This window comes from Canis lupus, chromosome 25 (genome assembly GCF_048164855.1).
Source record: "Canis lupus baileyi chromosome 25, mCanLup2.hap1, whole genome shotgun sequence".
Taxonomy (NCBI): Eukaryota; Metazoa; Chordata; class Mammalia; order Carnivora; family Canidae; genus Canis; species Canis lupus.
The window spans coordinates 198674-218602 of NC_132862.1; the positions used below are offsets into that span (position 1 = coordinate 198674).

Here is a 19929-nt window from a genome sequence, read left to right on the forward strand (position 1 = left end):
AAATTTACTGTTGTTTCTGAGGATGCTATATAAGCTGGAATTCCAAACGGCTTTTTCAAGTTTCTTTTATTTTAGGTTTCTTCCATGTGTTGCGCACTGCACACATTAATAAAATGTTTTTTTTTCTCTGGTCAATCTGTCTTTTTGTTTGAGTCCCAGATGAAAACCAGAGATGGGGGGAAGTAAAGCTTTGACTTCCCTACAGAAGGTTCCAGGCTGAAATTGCATCTTTGCAAGCAATTCTTGGAAGTTGTTAGCTCATTAATCACAAAATTAATGTGGCTTAAATAAACTATAAATTAATTTCTCTTTCAAGAAGCCATGTCCTGAGATAAACAACGCAGGAATTGCGTATAACTTGGACATGCATCAGGGGGATTTGCTGTAACTCGTTGCTCTCCACCTTCCACTTTGTAGTTAATGACAAATAACACTGTGATATTTTCCAGCTCCTTCCTACAAAGAGCTGAAGGTCACGTCTCCCTATTTTGAACCTAAGGTGGCCTTAGAATCACATCAACTCTCATAGCTGTGTCCTCCCATCCCAAGGTCTTCATAATTATTTTTATTTCAGTTGCCTTTACTTTATCAAAGAGGATCACATATAGAATCCAAATAATTTATGTCCACACCCCCACAAGGAGGTAAAGCTTAACTCCTCATTCCTTAAGAGGAAGCTACACTTAGTGATTTGCTTTCCAAGAGAACAGTATGAAAAGAGAGAAAAAGTCACTCTAGAGAGGAAAACCCTGATAAGCACTACCTTAGCCAGGTGACAAAGGTTAACGTTTTCATTTCTTTCTGATTAAATGGGGAGTGTCTTCTGGACCCGCAGGACTGCTGGCCACTGTGGCTGTAGGGGCTAAGTCAAGTATATGGCCCTTTCAGGATCTTTGAGGGTGCAGACGGAGTGTTTCCTGCTTAGTCCCTGTGTCAGCAAGACAATTGATGAACTGCTCCTGGGGCAGGCTGGAACCCTATTGCAGAACTACTCAGAATCTACAGTCTGACCCAGTTTGGTGGGCTCATCTCCAGGGGCTCTCAGACTCTGGCAGGGAGGGACTTGAGCTGGTTTGGCAGCTCCTTTGGGTCCACAGCCAAGTGGCGGTCTGCATGCCTCTTAATCAACCCGTGGATGGACATGATTCCCTCTGAGTGCCCTGCCATATGGTACTGGTCACAGGGCCAAGTCAAAGGGGCTGTATTTGAGTCCTCAGGGGTATGGATCTGATTCCAGCACTGTAGCTGGGACCCCTTCGTCAAGTCAAGCTGCTTGGGTATAGGCCTGTGATCTCAAAACAGTTCTCTGTGGTCTTGGGCTGCTGCACCAGGGTTGCACAGTCTCCTACCTGGATCCCAACCTCCCATGAGGGAGGCAGTTTTGTCTACGGATGGATGCCAAATTATCATTCAGGAATATGGAAAGGGGATGGCTTATTTCATCATCTTCTGACATCACTCTTCCTTTCTTTCTTCTTCGTAATTTTTGAATGATGCTTTTCTATTGCATAATCCAAAGAATTTTATAATTTTCCACATTGAGATCTTATACATCTTTTGCTGAATTAGCTAAACCCTTGAGAATCTTGGATACACATATAATGGTGCAGGCTTTTAATTAAATATTTTAGTTGTTCATGACTGGTCTAGAGATATGAAATTGATTTTTTATGTTAGTCCAGACATCTATATAAACACTTCTTTCATTTTTTCTTTGGAAATAATCATGTTTAATAAACAGTTTAATCCTACACTTAATCCCTTAACTTTAAATTTATTATCACGTTGCTCTTACTAGGTATAATAAAATGGTGAACTGCATTGGGGATAATGGACATTTTGTCTTTTTCCTAATTTTATTTTATTTTATTTTAGTATTTTTCCTAATTTTAAAGAAAATACGTCTACATATTCCACTTTAGAATGTGTGTTCATTCAGTTTTTATAACTGTAATTTGACAGATTGATGAAGTTTTCTGATTTCACTGTTTTTAAAATCATAAAATAGAGTAAAAACTATCAAATATTCTTTTACCTATGAGACAATATTGTTTTTATATTTAATCAACAATAAAAAGTTATCATCTAAGTAAGTCAAGTATACTGGAATAAGAAAAATCATCTGAAGAATCCTTAACATTAAAGTAAACAGAAAAATTATTTTTATAATAATGAAAACACAAATCACATGGAAAACTGTGTAAAAGTTTTAAATATGTCATTAAAGTAAAAACAAAAAATTATTTAATCAAACATTCAACATATGAGATCAGAAACAAAAATGTAATACAACCAGAAGATCTTAAGTAAATGAGTTAAAATAATTATGCATACATGCAAACGTATATACAGATGTTATATTAATGAATCTAATTAATGAGTATGTATCAAATTTATGAGTTGCAATTTTAGATACATCTAAGCAAAATAAAACTAGGAAAATAAACCTATGCAACAATTAGATATCACACTATAAACTATCTTTTTTTTTTTAAAGTTTTTTTTTTTTTTTTTTTATTTATGATAGTCACAGAGAGAGAGAGAGAGAAAGGGAGGCAGAGAGAGAAGCAGGCTCCATGCACCGGGAGCCCGATGTGGGATTTGATCCCAGGTCTCCAGGATTGCGCTCTGGGCCAAAGGCAGGCGCTAAACCGCTGCGCCACCCAGGGATCCCACACTATAAACTATCTTAAAAATAACAACCAGAAATTCAAAATTCTAATGGCATGTAGTCAAACACATGGCAAATTTAATTAAAGAATATAAATAGGATAAAGTTCTAAAGATTAATAATACAAAGCATAGCTAACCACAGACACTGAAAGAATTAAATTATTGTAAGATGTGATTTTGTGTCACTCTACAGCAATAATTTTTCAAATCTAGAGAAGAATAAGGATTTTTCAATCAGTATACAGGTTGGGAAATGACCCCAGAATATAAGTAGACAGTAATGAGACCAACAAGCAAGTAAGCATGAGTGATACTGGAAAGATTACCAAACATTTATAACTAAGACCCCCATGACAAGATAGTTTTACAGCAACCACATCACATTTATTTGTTTTTTATTTAGGAATCATTAGTTTTTGGATGATAGAAGGATATTATTAAGGATATTATTGGAGTAATACTTTGTATCAATTTGTATAATTTAGACAATGCCAATAATTGACATTGCCATATCACTGTGAGTACGCATTTGTGACAGATTGGATTATGATTTGGAGAAAACAAAGAGCATAGAACATTCAGTAATGTCTCTCTCACGTTTCTCCCTCCCCAGACATATAGATGGATATGTAAATATTTACATATATACATTTGTAAATATAAACAATTTATAGATATAATAAACTGCAGGTGTGTATTAATTTAGTATACTGTATTTGTAAGTTGCAACTTTGCATACACCTAAGAAAAATAAAACATAAACAGCAAACCTACATGGTAGCTAGATATCACACCATGAAATAATTATGTAGGATTATGAAAAATCTGTTGATTTTTAAATTCATTCCTAAAGAATCTATTGATGTTATAAAGATAAAATAAACTTTGATCTTCAAAACTTTTAGATGGCTTTACTTGAAACTATAACAAATTATTGAAAATATTGCTTTTAGTTGAACATAGTTTTATACATGGCTGGCATCAATGGAAAGATAATCTTCTCAACAATACCCTTTTTACAGCATTTTTCACCTCCTTATTCCTTAGACTATAAATCAGTGGATTCAACATAGGGATGATAAGAGTGTAGAACACAGCTATAATCTTGCTTTTCTCTGGGGAGGAGATGGCCCCGGGCTGGGCGTACATGAAGAACACGGTCCCATAGAACAAACTCACCACAGTGATGTGAGAGCTACAGGTGGAGAAGGTCTTACCCCTGCCGTGGGTGGAGGGGATCTTCAGGACAGTGGAGAGTATGTAAGCATAGGAAACCAGGATGACAGTCGTGGTGGTGACAATGATGAGGGAGGAGAGGATGAACAGCACCATCTCGTTCACAGACGTGTCAACACATGAGATCTTGATCAGGGCTGGGACGTCACAGAAGAAGTGGTCCAGGCGGTTTTCTCCACAGAAACGCAAGCTGAAGGTGAATCCTGTCTGGACCATGGAGTTGAGGCCTCCACAGATGTAGGAGCCAATTACTAAGTGAACACAAACCTGTTGAGACATACGGACAGGATAGAGGAATGGCGAGCAAATGGCTGAGAAACGATCATAGGCCATCACGGCCAGAAGAAAGCCCTCAGTCCCAACACAGAGAGCAAAGAAAAAGAACTGTGCTGCGCAGCCATTGTAGGAAATTTTCTTGTCCTTGGACAAGAAAGTAGCCAGAGCTTTGGGAGCAATGACTGTGGAGTAGCAGAGATCTAAATAGGACAAGTTTCTAAGGAAGAAATACATAGGTGTGTGAAGCCTCGAGTCCATCCTGATGACAATTATCATGCTGCTATTTCCCACCACGATGACCACGTAGACCAGCAAGAAGAATAGGAATAAGAGGATCTGTATGTCTGGAGCTGTTCTGAAGCCCAGCAGAATGAACTCAGTCACTCCTGAGGAATTCCGGCTCAGCTCGCTCTTCATGGCTGAGATCTATCTGAGAAGATGAGGGGATGACCATGAAGCCTGTGGAATGCCTTGTTAACTTTCGACTGCTGAAGTTTTCAGTGAGAGAAAAAGTGCTAAGAGGTGTCCTTGGCAACGTATCTGACAGAAGAACCTTATTTTTCTAATATATTTAGTGTCCTCATGCTGTGGGGAATGTAGACAGGCAGGGATGTCTGGGACAGTGATGACATCAGCCACCCTATGCCCTTTGCTCCAAGCTATGGAGTCAGGTGCACTGAGTCTAAACTTTACTTCTTTCAATCCAATAAATCTAAGATAACTACCTGCACTTCCAATGCCTTGAAATCTCTCAGAGGGAAGATACTGATAATACCTACATTAGAGGACCACTGTGAGGATAACATGAGAGAGTAGAAAAAGAAACATTTCAGTTACTAGCACACCTTAAAAGCATAATAAATATTAGCCAAATAAATAAATCAGCAAATAGGCACCTAAAAATTATGTTTGCATTCGGAATGGAAACCTGGGTGAAAACACAGGTCATTTCCTTCCCCACCACAAAGGCAGTTAATTTGGTTCTCAAAACATTTCACTATTTAAAAGACATTAAGAGGGATGCCTGGGTGGCTCCGTGGTTGAGCATTTGCCTTTGGCTTGGGTCATGATCCTGGGACCTGGGATCGAGTCCCACGTCAGGCTCCCTGCATGGAGCCTGCTTCTCCCTCTGCCTGTGTCTCTGCCTCTCTCTGTGTGTCTCTCATGAATAAATAAAATAAATTTAAAACATAAAACATAAAAATAATAATAAAAGGCATTAAGAAACATGAGGTCACTGCTTCATGAAGGAGAATGAAGCATCAAAGTCATGTGAAATGATCAATCAGACTCCTACATGAACATGCTCTGTTCAAACTCTACTTCCTACTTCATCTACTTTGAATCTCTGCTTTCTGATTCTGGTACCTCCAAGCCCTTGCTGCAGCCAAACTCCAGCAAGTCTTTTTTTTCTTTTCCTGTCAAATGCTAACTAAGATCTTAGTTATGGAAATTATTCTGTTTGCATAGAGAGACATATAATGGTTGAAGTACAGGATTAACTTCTCTAACAACAAAGAAGTGGTTTCTCTTCCTACATATATTGCTAATTAAATAGAAGATGTTACAAATAGAGCAAAAAATATCAATATTACATAGGTTTGGCTTTTTTCCTTTCTTAAATGACTATCCATCTTAATAACAACAAAAAGACAAAGGAGCACATGGATAAAATATTAATAATTCTAAGTATAAATAATATTTATTATCAGAAAAATTAAATCCATAAAAGAAATTTCATGTTAAAATTATGTAGTTCCATTACTTTACTTAATTTCTGAACTGACAAAATTTTGTTTTCCTTTCAAGGAACTTATTGAAGTCACATTTTTATTTAGAAATTTTCATAAAATTAGAGTCAGAGGTGAAACTGATTCAGCTTCTGTCTTTTTTGTGTATGTGAAGTCAAAATGTTTTTTTAGTTAAAAGTGTGACATTTCAATTCATATAAATCTGAGTTTTATTCATGTCCTGCCACTCACTGACTGACTAATCTTGGGTAAATTGCTCAAATTCCACAATCCTCAGGTTTCTCATTAGCAAACTGTGTCTTAGGACATTTACCCCCACTGGATTGTTGTTATAAGGATTAAATTAAATGACATGTATAAATTAAATGAAATATGTAACATCTGAGAAGAAAAAAGTGCTCAATAACCAATGGATCTATGAAAGATTGAACAGAAAAAAGAATGTTTGCTAAATTGAGAAAAATGGTCTTCAAAAAAAGTTGATTTTCAAAAACCATGTACCTTACTTGAGATCCAGCAGATTCCAAAGCATCACTGAAGAATGTTAATAGCTGATTGTTCCAAAAAAAAAAAAAAAAAAGCCGATTGTTCCTTTAAAGGAAGCTTGGAGGAAAGTGTAGTTAATTATAAAAACGCTTCATAGTCTATGTTAGACTTGTTCTACTGAGTACACTCAATCAGTAGACTTTTTTATTTCTAAGTCTCATGTACCTCATTTTTACTTATTTGAACCAAAAGAGAATCTTAGTTTGGGTCTTCAGTTGGAAACTCAAGAAATATCTTACTCTTTATGGTCTGCAAAGACTGAATACAAAAACAAAACAAAACAGAAAACAAAAAACGTTTTCTGCCATAAGTTTCATCCAGCCATATAGTTTATTCTTAAACCCAAGATGGGAGATTAGAAATACATATATGTAAATGCATAATGTTTATGAAAAGTAAGAAGGCCCAGGAGGTCAATTAGGTCAGGTTTTGCCAAACTTCCCCCTACCTCAGAGTCAGCTGGGGAGGCTTTGTTTTGCTCTGCTTTTAATGCTGACTCTTGGACCACATCTCATTCTTAATTCAGCTGAATATTGAAAATTATCTAGTAGTGAGATGAGTGTGGAGAAACAGTTGTTTATATTTTAAGATTTCCATCTGACTAAAAAAAAGAATCAGTCCCCATGTAGAAGTTTGAGAATCAGTGAATTTGGTCTTCTTCTTACTTCCTGGAAGAATAGTGATTTTCTCCATCAAAGTCAATCGAAATTATGATTAATTATAATGTTTCTTCTAAAAGTACACTTTTGACCCTTCCTTGCATTGTTTTACAAATACTACCCCCAAGAACTTCTATCTTTAACCAAAACAAATATGTAATAAATACAACCCATTTCTTGCTTTTCTGATGCAATGGATATTTAAAGTAGATTACTATAGGTTTATTTAAACCAAGTTCACTTCGAAGGTATTCCTTTACTTTCTTTACATTTCTACTCTATATATACATCTACTTTTATTTTGGGTTCTAAAAGACCATTTAAATAATGCCATAAAGTGGAAAGTATATTTTATATATAGTAAAATGTCTTGGTCTGGAATATTTGAAGAAGCTCTGAGATTTTATGAAACTTCAATAATTTTAAATAAGATTCTACAATTTAAATGACATAAGTTTAATGATTTATATCAAATTCTAAAAACAACTCCAAATCTAAAATTATTAACAATAAAAGTTACAAGTGAGGGGCACCTGGGTGGCTCAGTGGTTGAGTGCCTGCCTTTGGCTCAGGTCCTGATCCTGGATTCCTGGGATGGAGTCCCACATCAGGCTCCCCAGAGGGAGCCTGCTTCTTCCTCTGCCTGTGTCTCTGCCTCTCTTGGTGTCTCTCATGAATAAATAAAGTCAAATAAATAAATAAATAAATAAATAAATAAATAAATGTTACAAGTGGTACACCTACAGGTCAAGAATAATAGGACAATGAAAGCAAAGAACACGTGTAACTTTTTTTACTCTACATAGTTGCAAATTAACTTTTAATATGCATTATTCAGTTAATTAATATCAATACATGGCAAATGTCATATTAAATTTATTTTTCCTTTTTATACTTTTGTTGTGTATATAAAATCATATTTTATAAAATACCTTGTAATAGCTACTAACTATTTTAAAATTCTATAACACTCCTACTATACTGATGTAGTTATACTTGAGTATTCTTGCATAATATATTCATTATCTCAAACTGTTCTCATTTTGACTTTTTACTTAAATCTATTAATTTTGCAGTGCTCGTATAGTCAACTCTACTAGTACTCATAATCTCTCCTCAATGCCAGGTATCAAATATATTTAAATTTCTTATATTTGCATATACTGTTCACAATCTCCACGTTTAAAAATTTTTTCCAATCACATATGTTCCTCATTTGGAAACTAGAAATAACAATAGTATCTTCTCATAGAGTTGCTGTGTGGATTAAATAAATTAAAATATGTAAAACACAGCCATATATATATGCAAGGTATCATTATTATTAAATCTCACATATACTATAAAATATTAAGGTAAAATTTCAATAGCAACAGCAACATGATATTACACTAAGAATATTCAGTAGCAAGAAAAAAATAAAGAACATAAAAGAGCCTGCCCATGAAAGAGGAAAGCTGTAATCCTTTGCAGCAAAACAAATTTTAAAAGAAACTCTGTTGGTTTGAAGAAAGTAAACTATTATTGAGGCCTGAAGATGTCTGTCTTCCTAAAGTATAGGAGTGGCAGAGTGGGATAGTAAATGTAGTTTTACTGTCCAGAAAACAGGATAACAGCACTGATGGGGTAAAAAGTTGCAATGCATGAACTCGAACATGGAGATTTACGTTTTTTTTTTTTTTTTTTAAAGCACGTGACTGACTCCTGCTGCAGTGGTTCCTTGAAAGGAAACAAGGAATCATTCTTGGTCTATGAATGATGGACACCCAAATCATTTGTGACATAGAATCAAAGAGAATTCTTGAGTTTGGAATACAAAATTTTGAGAACTAAGAGAAGTGGTCTTAAGAATTCAAAGTGTCATCTCCAAAAGAGTGTGGCCTTCAGAAAGGGAGACTATTCTTTTATTTTTATTTATTTTACTTATTTTTTATTTTTTTGAGACTATACTTTTTAAAAAAGAACAGAATTATAGAACTTTCTTCCCTGAACATCATGCAGCCTGTGCAGGCAGCTTCATCAAGAGTAGAATAGTTTTATCCACAGGAAATTTGATTTTAATCCACAGGACTCTTCAATGTTCAATGAGAAGCAATGGGTACATTGCCCATACCTTTGGGAGCCCCTGGTTAAACTGATAATTAAAAAAAAAAATACTAACGAAAACTACAGTATTCCTGCTACTCATGTTGACGGTTGACAAAGAAGTTTAACCTACTTGGAAAATAAAAGAGAAATGCCTAGACCTCTGATTCTGGTCAAGAAGAAGTTGGAGGAGCCAGATTCACTCTCTTATTAAGTCAACAAGAAGAGAACATCTCTCGCTCCCTCTCACTCTGGCTCTCACTTTCTCTGTCCACAGAGATACACACACACACACAGACACACATATACATACAAATATGTACATACACATTCATGGCACTGGAGGCAACGAGGAACAGTGATTCCTGAAAAGTGGGAAAGAAATGTGGTAAGCCCAGTGATCACCCCAGTTTATTTCACTGAGAGCACTTCAAAAAATTAATAGTGTACTTAAAAATGATCCCACAAAGAAAAACTCTGGGTTAGCTCATTGGTGAATTCTACCAAACATTTAAGTAAAAACTTAGTAACAATTCTATGCAAACTTTCCCAGGGAATTTAAAATGAGAAGATAATTCCTAATTTATTAATTTTTTTATTATTTAACTATTTCATTTATTTTTGTATATTTCTTATTGGAGTTTTTTTTCTTATTGGAGTTTGATTTGCCAACATATAGCATATCACCCAGTGCTCATCCCGCCAAGTGCCCCCCTAGTGCCTGTCACCCAATCACCCCCACCCCCCACCCACCTCCCTTTCCACCCCTAGTTCGTTTCCCAGAGTTAGGAGTCTCTCATGTTCTGTCTCCCTCTCTGATATTTCCCACTCATTTTTTCTCCTTTCCCCTTTATTCCCTTTCACTATTTTTTATATTCCCCAAATGAATGAGACCATATAATGTTTGTCTTTCTCCAATTGACTTACTTCACTCAGCATCATACCCTCCAGTTCCATCCATGTCGAAGCAAATGGTGGGTATTTGTCATTTCTAATGGCTGAGGAATATTCCATTGAATACATAGACCACAGCTTCCTTATCCTTCATCTTGTGATGGACACCGAGGCTCCTTCCACAGTTTGGCTGTTGTGGACATTGATGCTGTGAACATTGGGGTGCAGGTGTCCTGCTGATTCACTGCCTCTGTATCTCTGGGGTAAATCCCCAGCAGTGAAATTGCTGGGTCGTAGGGCAGGTCTATTTTTACCTCTTTGAGGAACCTCCACACAGTTTTCCAGAGTGGCTGTACCAGTTCACATTCCCAACAAGAGTGCAGGATGGTTCCCCCTTCTCCACATCCTCTCCAACATTTGTTGTTTCCTATCTTGTTGATTTTCACCATTCTCACTGGTGTGAGGTAGTATCTCATCCAGATGAACAAAACCAGGAGTTGGTTCTTTGAAAGAATTAATAAGATAGATAAACCATTAGTCAGCCTTATTGAAAAGAAAAAAGGACTCAAATTAATAAAACCATAAATTAAAGAGAAGAGATCACAACCAATAACAAGGAAATTCAAATGATTTTTAAAAAGAATTATGAGCAGCTATATGACAATAAATTAGGCAATCTAGAAGAAATGGATGCATTTCTGGAAAACCACAAAATACAAAAACTGGAACAGAAAACCTAAATAGGTCAATAACCACGGAGGAAATTGAAACAGTCATCAAAACCCTCCCAAGACACAAAAGTCCAGGGCCAGAGGGCTTCCCAGGGGAATTCTATCAAACTTTTAAAGAAGAAACAATACCTATTCAATTGAAGCTGTTCCAAAAGATAGAAAGAGATGGAATACTTCCAAATTTGTTTTATGAGGCCAGCATCACCTTAATTCCAAAACCAGACAAAGACTCCACAAAAAAAAAAATTATGGACCAATATCCCTGATGGACACAGATGTAAAAATTAACAAGATACTAGTCAATAGGATACAACAGGACATTAAGGAGATTATTCACCATGACCAAGTGGGATTTATCCCTGGGATGCAAGGCTGGTTCAACACTCATAAAACAATCAGCGTGATAGATTATATCAGGAAGAGAAAAAACAAGAACCATAGGATCCTCTCAATAGATGCAGAGAAAGAATTTGACAAAATACAGCCTCCATTCCTGATCAAAACTCTTCAGAGTGTAGAGATAGAGGGAACATTCCTCAGCATCTTCAAAGCCATCTATGAAAAGCCCACAGCAAAATCATTCTCAATGGGGAAGCACTGGGAGCCTTTCCCCTAAGATCAGGAACAAGACAGGGATGTCCACTCTCACCACTGCTATTCAACATAGTACTAAAAGTCCTAGCCTCAGCAATCAGGCAACAAAAAGAAATAAAAGGCATTCAAATTGGTAAAGAAGTCAAACTTTTCTTTTTGCTAATGACATGATACTCTACATAGAAAACCCAAAAGACTCCACCCCAAGATTGCTAGAACTCACACAGCAATTCGGCAGTGTGGCAGGATACAAAATCAATGCCCAGAAATCAGTGGCATTTCTAGACACTAACAATGAGACTGTAGAAAGAGAAATTAAAGAGTCAATCGAATTTACAATTGCACCCAAAAGCATAAGATACCTAGGAATAAACCTAACCAAGGAGGTAAAGGATCTATACTCTAAAAACTACAGAACACTTCTGAAAGAAATTGAGGAAGGCACAAAGAGATGGAAAAACACTCCATGCTCATGGATTGGAAGAATTAATAATGTAAAACTGTCAATGTTATGCAGGGCATCTTACACATTCAATGCAATCCCTATTAAAGATCATGGACTTTTTTCAGAGTTAGAACAAATTATCTTAAGGTTTGTGTGGAATCAGAAAAGCCAGGGGAATATTGAAAAGAAAACCACAGCTGGGGGCATCACAATGCTAGATTTCAGGTTGTACTACAAAGCTGTGGTCATCAAGACAGTGTGGTCCTGGCATAAAAACAGACACATAGATCAATGGAACAGAATAGAGAATCCAGAAGTGGACTGTCAACTTTATGGTCAACTAATATTCAACAAAGGAGGAAAGACTATCCACTGGAGAAAAGACAGTCTCTTCAATAAATGGTGCTGGGAAAATTGGACATCCACATGCAGAAGAATGAAACTAGACCACTCTCTTGCACCAGACACAAAGATAAACTCAAAATGGATGAAAGATCTAAATGTGAGACAAGATTCCATCAAAATCCTAGAGAAGAACACAGGCAACACCCTTTTTGAACTTGGCCACAGTAACTTCTTGCAAGATACATCCACGAAGGCAAAAGAAAAAAAAGCAAGAATTAACTACTGAGACTTCATCAAGATAAGAAGCTTTTGCACAGCAAAAAATACCGTCAACAAAACTCAAAGACAACCTACAGGATGGGAGAAGATATTTGCAAAACACGTATCAGATAAAGGGCTAGTATCCAAGATCTATAAAGAACTTATTAAACTCAACAGCAAAAAACAATCCAATCATGAAATGGACAAAAGACATGAACAGAAATCTCACAGAGGAAGACATAGACATGGCCAACACGCACATGAGGAAATGCTCCGCATCACTTGCCATCAGGGAAATACAATCAAAACCACAATGAGATCCCACCTCACACCAGTGAGAATGGGGAAAGTTAAGGCAGGAAACCACAAATGTTGGAGAGGATGCGGAGAAAAGGGAACCCTCCTGCACTGTTGGTGGGAATGTGAACTGGTGCAGCCACTCTGGAAAACTGTGTGGAGGTTCCTCAAAGAGGTAAAAATAGACCTGCCCTATGACCCAGCAATTGCACTGCTGGGGTTTTACCCAAAGATCCAGATGCAGTGAAACACCGGGACACCTGCACCCCGATGTTCATAGCAGCAATGTCCACAATAGCCACACTGTGGAAGGAGCCTTGGTGTTCATTGACAGATGATGGATAAAGAAGCTGTGGTCTATGTATTCAATGGAATATTCCTCAGCCATTAGAAATGACAAAACCCACCATTTGCTTCGACATGGATGGAACTGGAGGGTATGATGCTGAGTGAAGTAAGTCAATTGGAGAAAGACAAACATTTTATGGTCTCATTCATTTGGGGAATATAAAAAGTAGTGAAAGGGAATAAAGGGGAAAGGAGAAAAAATGAGTGGGAAATATCAGAGAGGGAGACAGAACGTGAGAGACTCCTAACTCTGGGGTACGAACTCAGGGTGGGGGAAGGGGTGGAGGGCAGGGGGTGGGGGTGACTGGGTGATGGGCACTGAGGGGAGCACTTGACGGGACGAGCCCTGGGTGTTATTCTATATGTTGGCAAATTGAACACCAATAAAAAATAAATTTATAAAAAAATAAATGGTAAAAAATTAGTAAGATGATCACAATGAGTCTTAACATCCTTCAGCACATACAGTTGCAATTGCAATTTGTATGTGTGTGTGTGTGTGTGTGGTGAGAACTTTTAAGATCTATTCCTTTTTTTTTTTTTAATTGTACCTCCAATGGTGGCTTCTCTCTGTGAGTTAATCCTAAATTGCCCCAAGGGTCATAATAAGTGTGTCACTCAGGGGCACTTGGGTGGCTCAGTCCATTAAGCGTCAGAGTCTTGATTTTTGGCTCAGGTCATGATCTCAGGGTGGTGAGATCAAGCCCTGTGAAGGATTCGGTAGGAGGTATCCGCTTGAGGTTCTCTCCATCTCCCTTTGTCCTGCCCCCTGCTCACACATGCCTGTGCACACATGTGCAAGCTCTCTTTCTCTAAAATAAATAAATAAATCTTTAAAAAGAAGAGTGTCACCCTGAAGTTTCTCCAGCCTTTCCAAATCTGTAGGCCTCAATTCACCTTAATATCTTCCTATTTTAAGTACCTAACCTGTTTATTTTTACTACACTGATCAAACTTCCGCTAATCCAGTATGATAATGGGAAGCTCTTGCCCTATATCATTTTGTATTCTGTACTCTGAAAAATTCTAGATAAATTCTAGAAATAATTCTTCGTTAAAAGGGGTTTAAAATGTAGGATTACAATTAATTTATGGAAATATTTGGGACAAAAATGGCATCTTCAAAATATTAAGCACATTAAGTAGAGTGTTATGTCTATGGTTTTAATGTAGCCTTTAGGCACAAAATAGTCATTAAGGTCTTTTAAAATGTTTCACTGAGGAATTTTTAATTTAACTTATTTATTTTAAAATATTTTATTTATTTATTCATGAGAGACACAGAGAGATAGAAGCAGAGACAGGCAGAGGGACAAGCAGGCTCCATGCAGGGAGCCCGATGCAGGGACTTGATCCCAGGTCTTCAGTATCAGGCCCTTGGCTGAAGGTCACGCTAAACCACTGAGCCACCCGGGTTGCCCATACAATAAGGAATTTTAAAATAATATTATTGGATGCTATTATTTATTTTATTTTTTTTCTAATTGCTTAGTATTTGAACATAGGAAAGCATAGAAATCACAAGACATTATCTGACTGTAAGTTTGTGATTTTCAGGGTATATTTCATATCATGAAATATGTCTACATTAAGAAATACAGGTAAGATATAATTTGGAGTGAATTTTTGTCTTTTTTGAAACATGATGAGTGTAATTTACAACATAATTTAAAATATTCACTTATCTAACACTTTTCTCATACAGTATAAACTTTTAAACCTGTTTCTCTTGTGTCTGTCAATAGGTAAGCTGTGACAATTACCGGAAAGTTTTGCTTTGTCAATGAAGAAAACTAAGTCCAAAGAAATTTCCCAAAGGATATGTACAACCAGAAAGCAAAAGTTCCTTGTTTTTGGACTATTATTACTTATTTGTTTGTTACTGTAGTCCTCATGGACAACCGCCCTGGAGCCTACACTTACGTCTCCGTAATTGTCCGCATGATTACTCCTCTCCCAGGGGAATCCATCAGAAGATGAGCAAAACCCTAATGTTGAAATATCCTGAAGAAAGTTTTTGCAAGACTGAAAATAAGTAAGACCATCATAAGCAACCGCTGTTGATACTCCAACAAATGATGATGGACCCTGGATGACACAGAGCTGTATGGTCCCTTAATACTCATGGTTATCTCATTAGCCTTAAGATGCTTAAAGCCTACTAGAATTTATGAAAGGAACTTTCCTTTATATATATTCCTTAAATGCGCTTGCCCTGCTTAAAGAGCAAGATCCCATGAATTCGTGTAGCTTTAGTAGCAAGACATCATTGCAGTGTGAGGACCGGAATGTTCATCAGTGTCTCCCTCCTTCAGGAAAAGAGCTAACTGAGTATGGCAGATTTTAATTAAACAACTACTAGAAGAAGTAAAATATTTATAATAAGGCAATGAACATGGAGGACTTGATCTGAGGAAATGACCATTTATTAAGAAAGCCCTGTAGAGCATTATATTTAATCTAAAATTAGAGGGTTTTAAATTTCATTAATTTAACATACAAATAACCTACTTATATTTAATCTACTTTCAAAGATGGATAAAGTAGTAATGAAAACTAAAGAAATTGAGGTAAATAAGGTAATAATATTTTAAAATATACTTTTAATGTCATGTAATGATTCAAGTACTCAGCTATCAAAGGCTACAAACAATGTCTAGAGAATTCATGTAATATCTCTATTCTAGATTCTAGCAACACTCCTGTTTTATAACGAAAATTATTTAGTTACAAAAATGTTAGGGAAAGAAATTTCATATGTGATCCAAATTAGACTATATCATATGCTACTTATTGGCCTAATTCTCAGCGAAATTATGATTTAAATTTAAATTTAAATATGATTTAAATTTCTTTCACTGCTTACTAACTGAATAATAGTTTCACAAGCCTCGGAGTATCTAGTGCAAATTCTTGAAACTTCGTGACATTAAAATTGTTTTATATGCAATATTTAATTAAGATGCAATTAACTTATTCCATATTTAAGAAAATAGTTATGTCACAAGAAAAAAAGCCAGGATTGCATTGGTTTATTGATCCCTGTGCCTCTCTCAGGTTTCTGCCATGGGAGACAGGGGAACCAGCAATCGCTCAGAAGTGACTGACTTCATTCTTGTAGGCTTCAGGGTCCGCCCCGAGCTCTACATTCTCCTCTTCCTGCTCTTCCTGCTTGTGTATGCCATGATCCTGCTGGGGAATGTTGGGATGGTGGCCGTTATCCTGACTGATCCCAGGCTGAACACACCGATGTACTTCCTCCTGGGCAACCTCTCCTTCATTGACCTCTTCTACTCCTCCGTAATTGCCCCCAAGGCTATGATCAACTTCTGGTCTGAGAGCAAGTCCATCTCCTTTGCAGGCTGTGTGACCCAGCTCTTTCTCTTTGCCCTCTTCATTGTGGCTGAGGGGTTTCTCCTGGCTGCCATGGCTTATGACCGCTTCATTGCCATCTGCAACCCACTCCTCTACTCCGTCCAGATGTCAACACGCCTCTGCATCCAGTTGGTGGCTGGTTCCTATTTTTGTGGCTGCATCAGCTCGGTTCTTCAGACGAGTATGACATTTAGTATGTCCTTTTGTGCTTCCCGGGCCATTGACCACTTTTACTGTGATGACCGTCCACTTCAAAGGATTTCTTGCTCTGATCTCTACTTTCATAAGATAGTTTCCTTTCTCTTATGCAGCATTATTATTTTGCCCACCATCATTGTCATTCTCGTGTCCTATATGTATATTGTGTCCACAGTTCTAAAGATAAGATCCACTGAGGGACGTAAGAAAGCCTTCTCCACTTGCAGCTCTCACCTAGGGGTCGTGAGCGTCCTGTACGGTGCCATCATTTTTATGTATTTCATCCCTGACAGATTCCCTGAGCTGAGTAAAGTGGCTTCCTTATGTTATACGTTAGTCACTCCCATGTTGAATCCTTTGATTTACTCCCTGAGAAACAAAGATGTCAAAGAGGCTCTGAGAAAGATCCTGGGGAAAAAAATATTTTTATTTAATTCTATCTTAACAGTGATATAACTGAAAGATCTGGATATTATGACAATTTGGGAAGGCATCAATCCAAAGAATGCACCCAATGAGTTTGAAATATTCAATCTCAAAAAGTTTATTTATTGAATCCCATAGCCTTACAGCTGAAGAATACATTTGGATGATATTCGCCTGCCTGTGGATTTTGAAGTGAAATGGCTTTCTCTGTACTTCATCTTCATTGGGTAATGATCATGGTTTCTGTGCATTTCAAGTTTAGGGAAAATATATTCCAGGTTTGTTGCTGGTACTCTGAGGATGATGTTTGGTTTGTATTGTTTATCTTGAGCCAGTGACCAGTGTTATATAATATGTATATAATTGGTAGAAGTAACAAAGTCTGATACGATAAGAAGAAAGAATAAAATATCAGATTTACTGAAGAAATCTCATTGAGTCCTGTGTGAGAGAATCAGGTACTTGGCAGTGCACACAGTCCTAAGGGTGACATTCGAGTCACTCTTAATTATCTAGAGACTCAATGAATGACACACATATTTCACAGTTTTCCATGGCTTAAATAATTCCTGAAAATTCTTTTTGAAAAGAAAACTATAATGAAAATGAAACAAAAATAAGGATAATTCATTTCTATGGTTTATGTCTTAAAATTAATTCATCAAATGATATTTATTGAATTTTGATGTACATTTTGCTTTATGAAGATCCCTAGGTATAATTAATTTCTGTAGTTAAGCTCACACAATCAGATATGGAGACTATAGCTGGCTAGAGAACTAAAAATGCTACAGGGAAACCCAGTAAAAAGAGACATTTATAGAATATATGAAAAGAGTGCAGTCTTTGGAGGTGAATAGTCTTTTTTTTCTTTTCATTTGTTTTTTATTGAAGTTCAATTTGCCAACATATAGTATAATACCCAGTGCTCATCCCATTAAGTGCTCACCTCAGTGCCTGGCACCAAGTCACCCCAACCCACTGCCCACCTCCCCTTCCACTATTCCTTGTTCATTTCCCAGAGTTAGGAGTCCCTCATGTTTGTCTCCATCTCTAATTTTTCCCACTCAGTTCCCCTCCTTTCCCTTAAAATCCTTTTCACTGTTTTATATGTTCCCTGTATGAGTGAGACCATATAATGTTTTTCCTTCTCTGATTGACTTATTTCACTCAGCATAATACCCTCCAGTTCGATCCACATTGAAGCAAATGGTGGGTTTCTAATGGCTGAGGAATATTCCACTCTATACATAAACCACAGCTTATTTATGCATCATCTTTTGATGGACACCGAGGTTCCTTCCACAGTTTGGCTATTGTGGACATTGCTGCTATAAACACCTGGCAGGGGTGCAGGTGTCCTGCCATTTCACTGCATCTGTATCTTTGGGGTAAATCCCCAACATTGCAGTTGCTGGGTCATAGGAAAGTTCTATTTTTAACTCTTTGAGGAACCTCCACACAGTTTTCCAGAGTGGCTGCACCAGTTCACATTCCCACTAACAGTGCAGGAGGCTTCCCCTTTCTCCACATCCTCTCCAACATTTGTGGTTTCCTGCCTTGTTAATTTTCCCCATTCTCACTGGTGTGAGGTGGGATCTCATTGTGGTTTTGATTTGTATTTCCCTGATGGCCAGTGATGCAGAGCATTTCCTCATGTGCTTGTTGGCCATGTCTATGTCTTCCTCTGTGAGATTTCTGTTCATGTCTTTTGCCCATTTCACGATTGGATGGTTTGTTTCTTTGCTGTTGAGTTTAATAAGTTCTTTATAGATCTTGGAAACTGGCCCTTGATCTGATGTGTCATTTGCAAATATCTTCTCCCATCCTGTAGGTTGTCTTTTAGTGTTGTGGACTGTTTCATTTTCTGTGCAAAAGTTCTCATCTTGATGAAGTCCCAATAGTTCATTTTTGCTTTTGTTTCTTTTGCCTTCATGGATGTATCTTGTAAGAAGTTACTGTGGCCAAGTTCAAAAAGGGTTTTGCCTGTGTTCTCCTCTAGGATTTTGATGGATTCTCATCTCACAGTTATATCTGTCATCCATTTTGAGTTTATCTTTGTGTATGGTGAAAGAGAATGGTCTAGTTTCATTCTTCTGCATGTGGATGTCCAATTTTCCCAGCACCATTTATTGAAGAGACTATCTTTCTTCCAGTGGCTAGTCTTTCCTGCTTTGTCGAATATTAGTTGACAATAGAGTTGAGGGTCTACTTCTGGGTTCTCTATTCTGTTCCATTGATCTATGTGTCTGTTTTTGTGCCAGTACCACACTGTCTTGATGACCACAACTTTGTAGTACAACCTGAAATCTGGCATTGTGGTGCCCCGGCTCTGGTTTTCTTTCTTTCTTTCTTTCTTTCTTTCTTTCTTTCTTTCTTTCTTTCTTTCTTTCTTTCTTTCTTTCTTTTGAGATTCTATTTGTTTATTCATGAGAGACACACACAGAGGCAGAGACACAGGCAGTGCGAGAAGCAGGCTCCTCGCAGGGAGCCCGACGTGGGATTTGATCCTGGATCTCCAAGATCACGCCCTGGGGTGAAGGCGGCCCTAAACCTCTGAGCCACCCGAGCTGCCGATGGTTTTCTTTTTCAATATTCCCCTGGCTATTCAGGGTTTTTTCTGATTCCACACAAATCTTAAGATGATTTGTTCCAACTCTCTGAAAAAAGTCCATGGTATTTTGATAGGGACTGCATTGAACGTATAAATTGCCCTGGGTACCATTGATATTTTCACAATATTAATTCTTCCAATCCATGAGCATGGAATATTTTTTCCACTCTTTGTG

General features: G+C 37.2%; 3 protein-coding genes across 6 annotated transcripts in view; 1 reads left to right on the plus strand and 2 right to left on the minus strand.

Moving 5' to 3' along the window:
- The window catches only part of LOC140616945 (olfactory receptor 6C4-like), a 69335-nt gene extending 65311 nt beyond the window's left edge, over positions 1–4024 (minus strand). The window contains exon 1 of one of the 4 annotated variants that reach the window (XM_072797599.1): positions 3891–4024. The gene's annotated coding sequence lies outside the window, so the exon portion shown is untranslated. Of the gene's footprint in view, positions 1–3852 lie in introns of all 4 variants that reach the window. The other 3 variants (XM_072797597.1, XM_072797600.1, XM_072797598.1) reach the window with 3 other exon arrangements.
- On the minus strand, positions 2899–5064 carry LOC140616946 (olfactory receptor 9S13-like). The gene has a single exon (XM_072797601.1). It carries the CDS (start codon positions 4600–4602, stop codon positions 3655–3657), a length of 948 nt encoding a protein of 315 aa, XP_072653702.1. The 5' UTR covers positions 4603–5064; the 3' UTR covers positions 2899–3654.
- An 11128-nt stretch (positions 5065–16192) lies between these two features.
- Positions 16193–17170, plus strand: LOC140616925 (olfactory receptor 9K2-like). The gene has a single exon (XM_072797582.1). It carries the CDS (start codon positions 16208–16210, stop codon positions 17168–17170), a length of 963 nt encoding a protein of 320 aa, XP_072653683.1. The 5' UTR covers positions 16193–16207.
- Positions 17171–19929: the final 2759 nt, after the last annotated feature.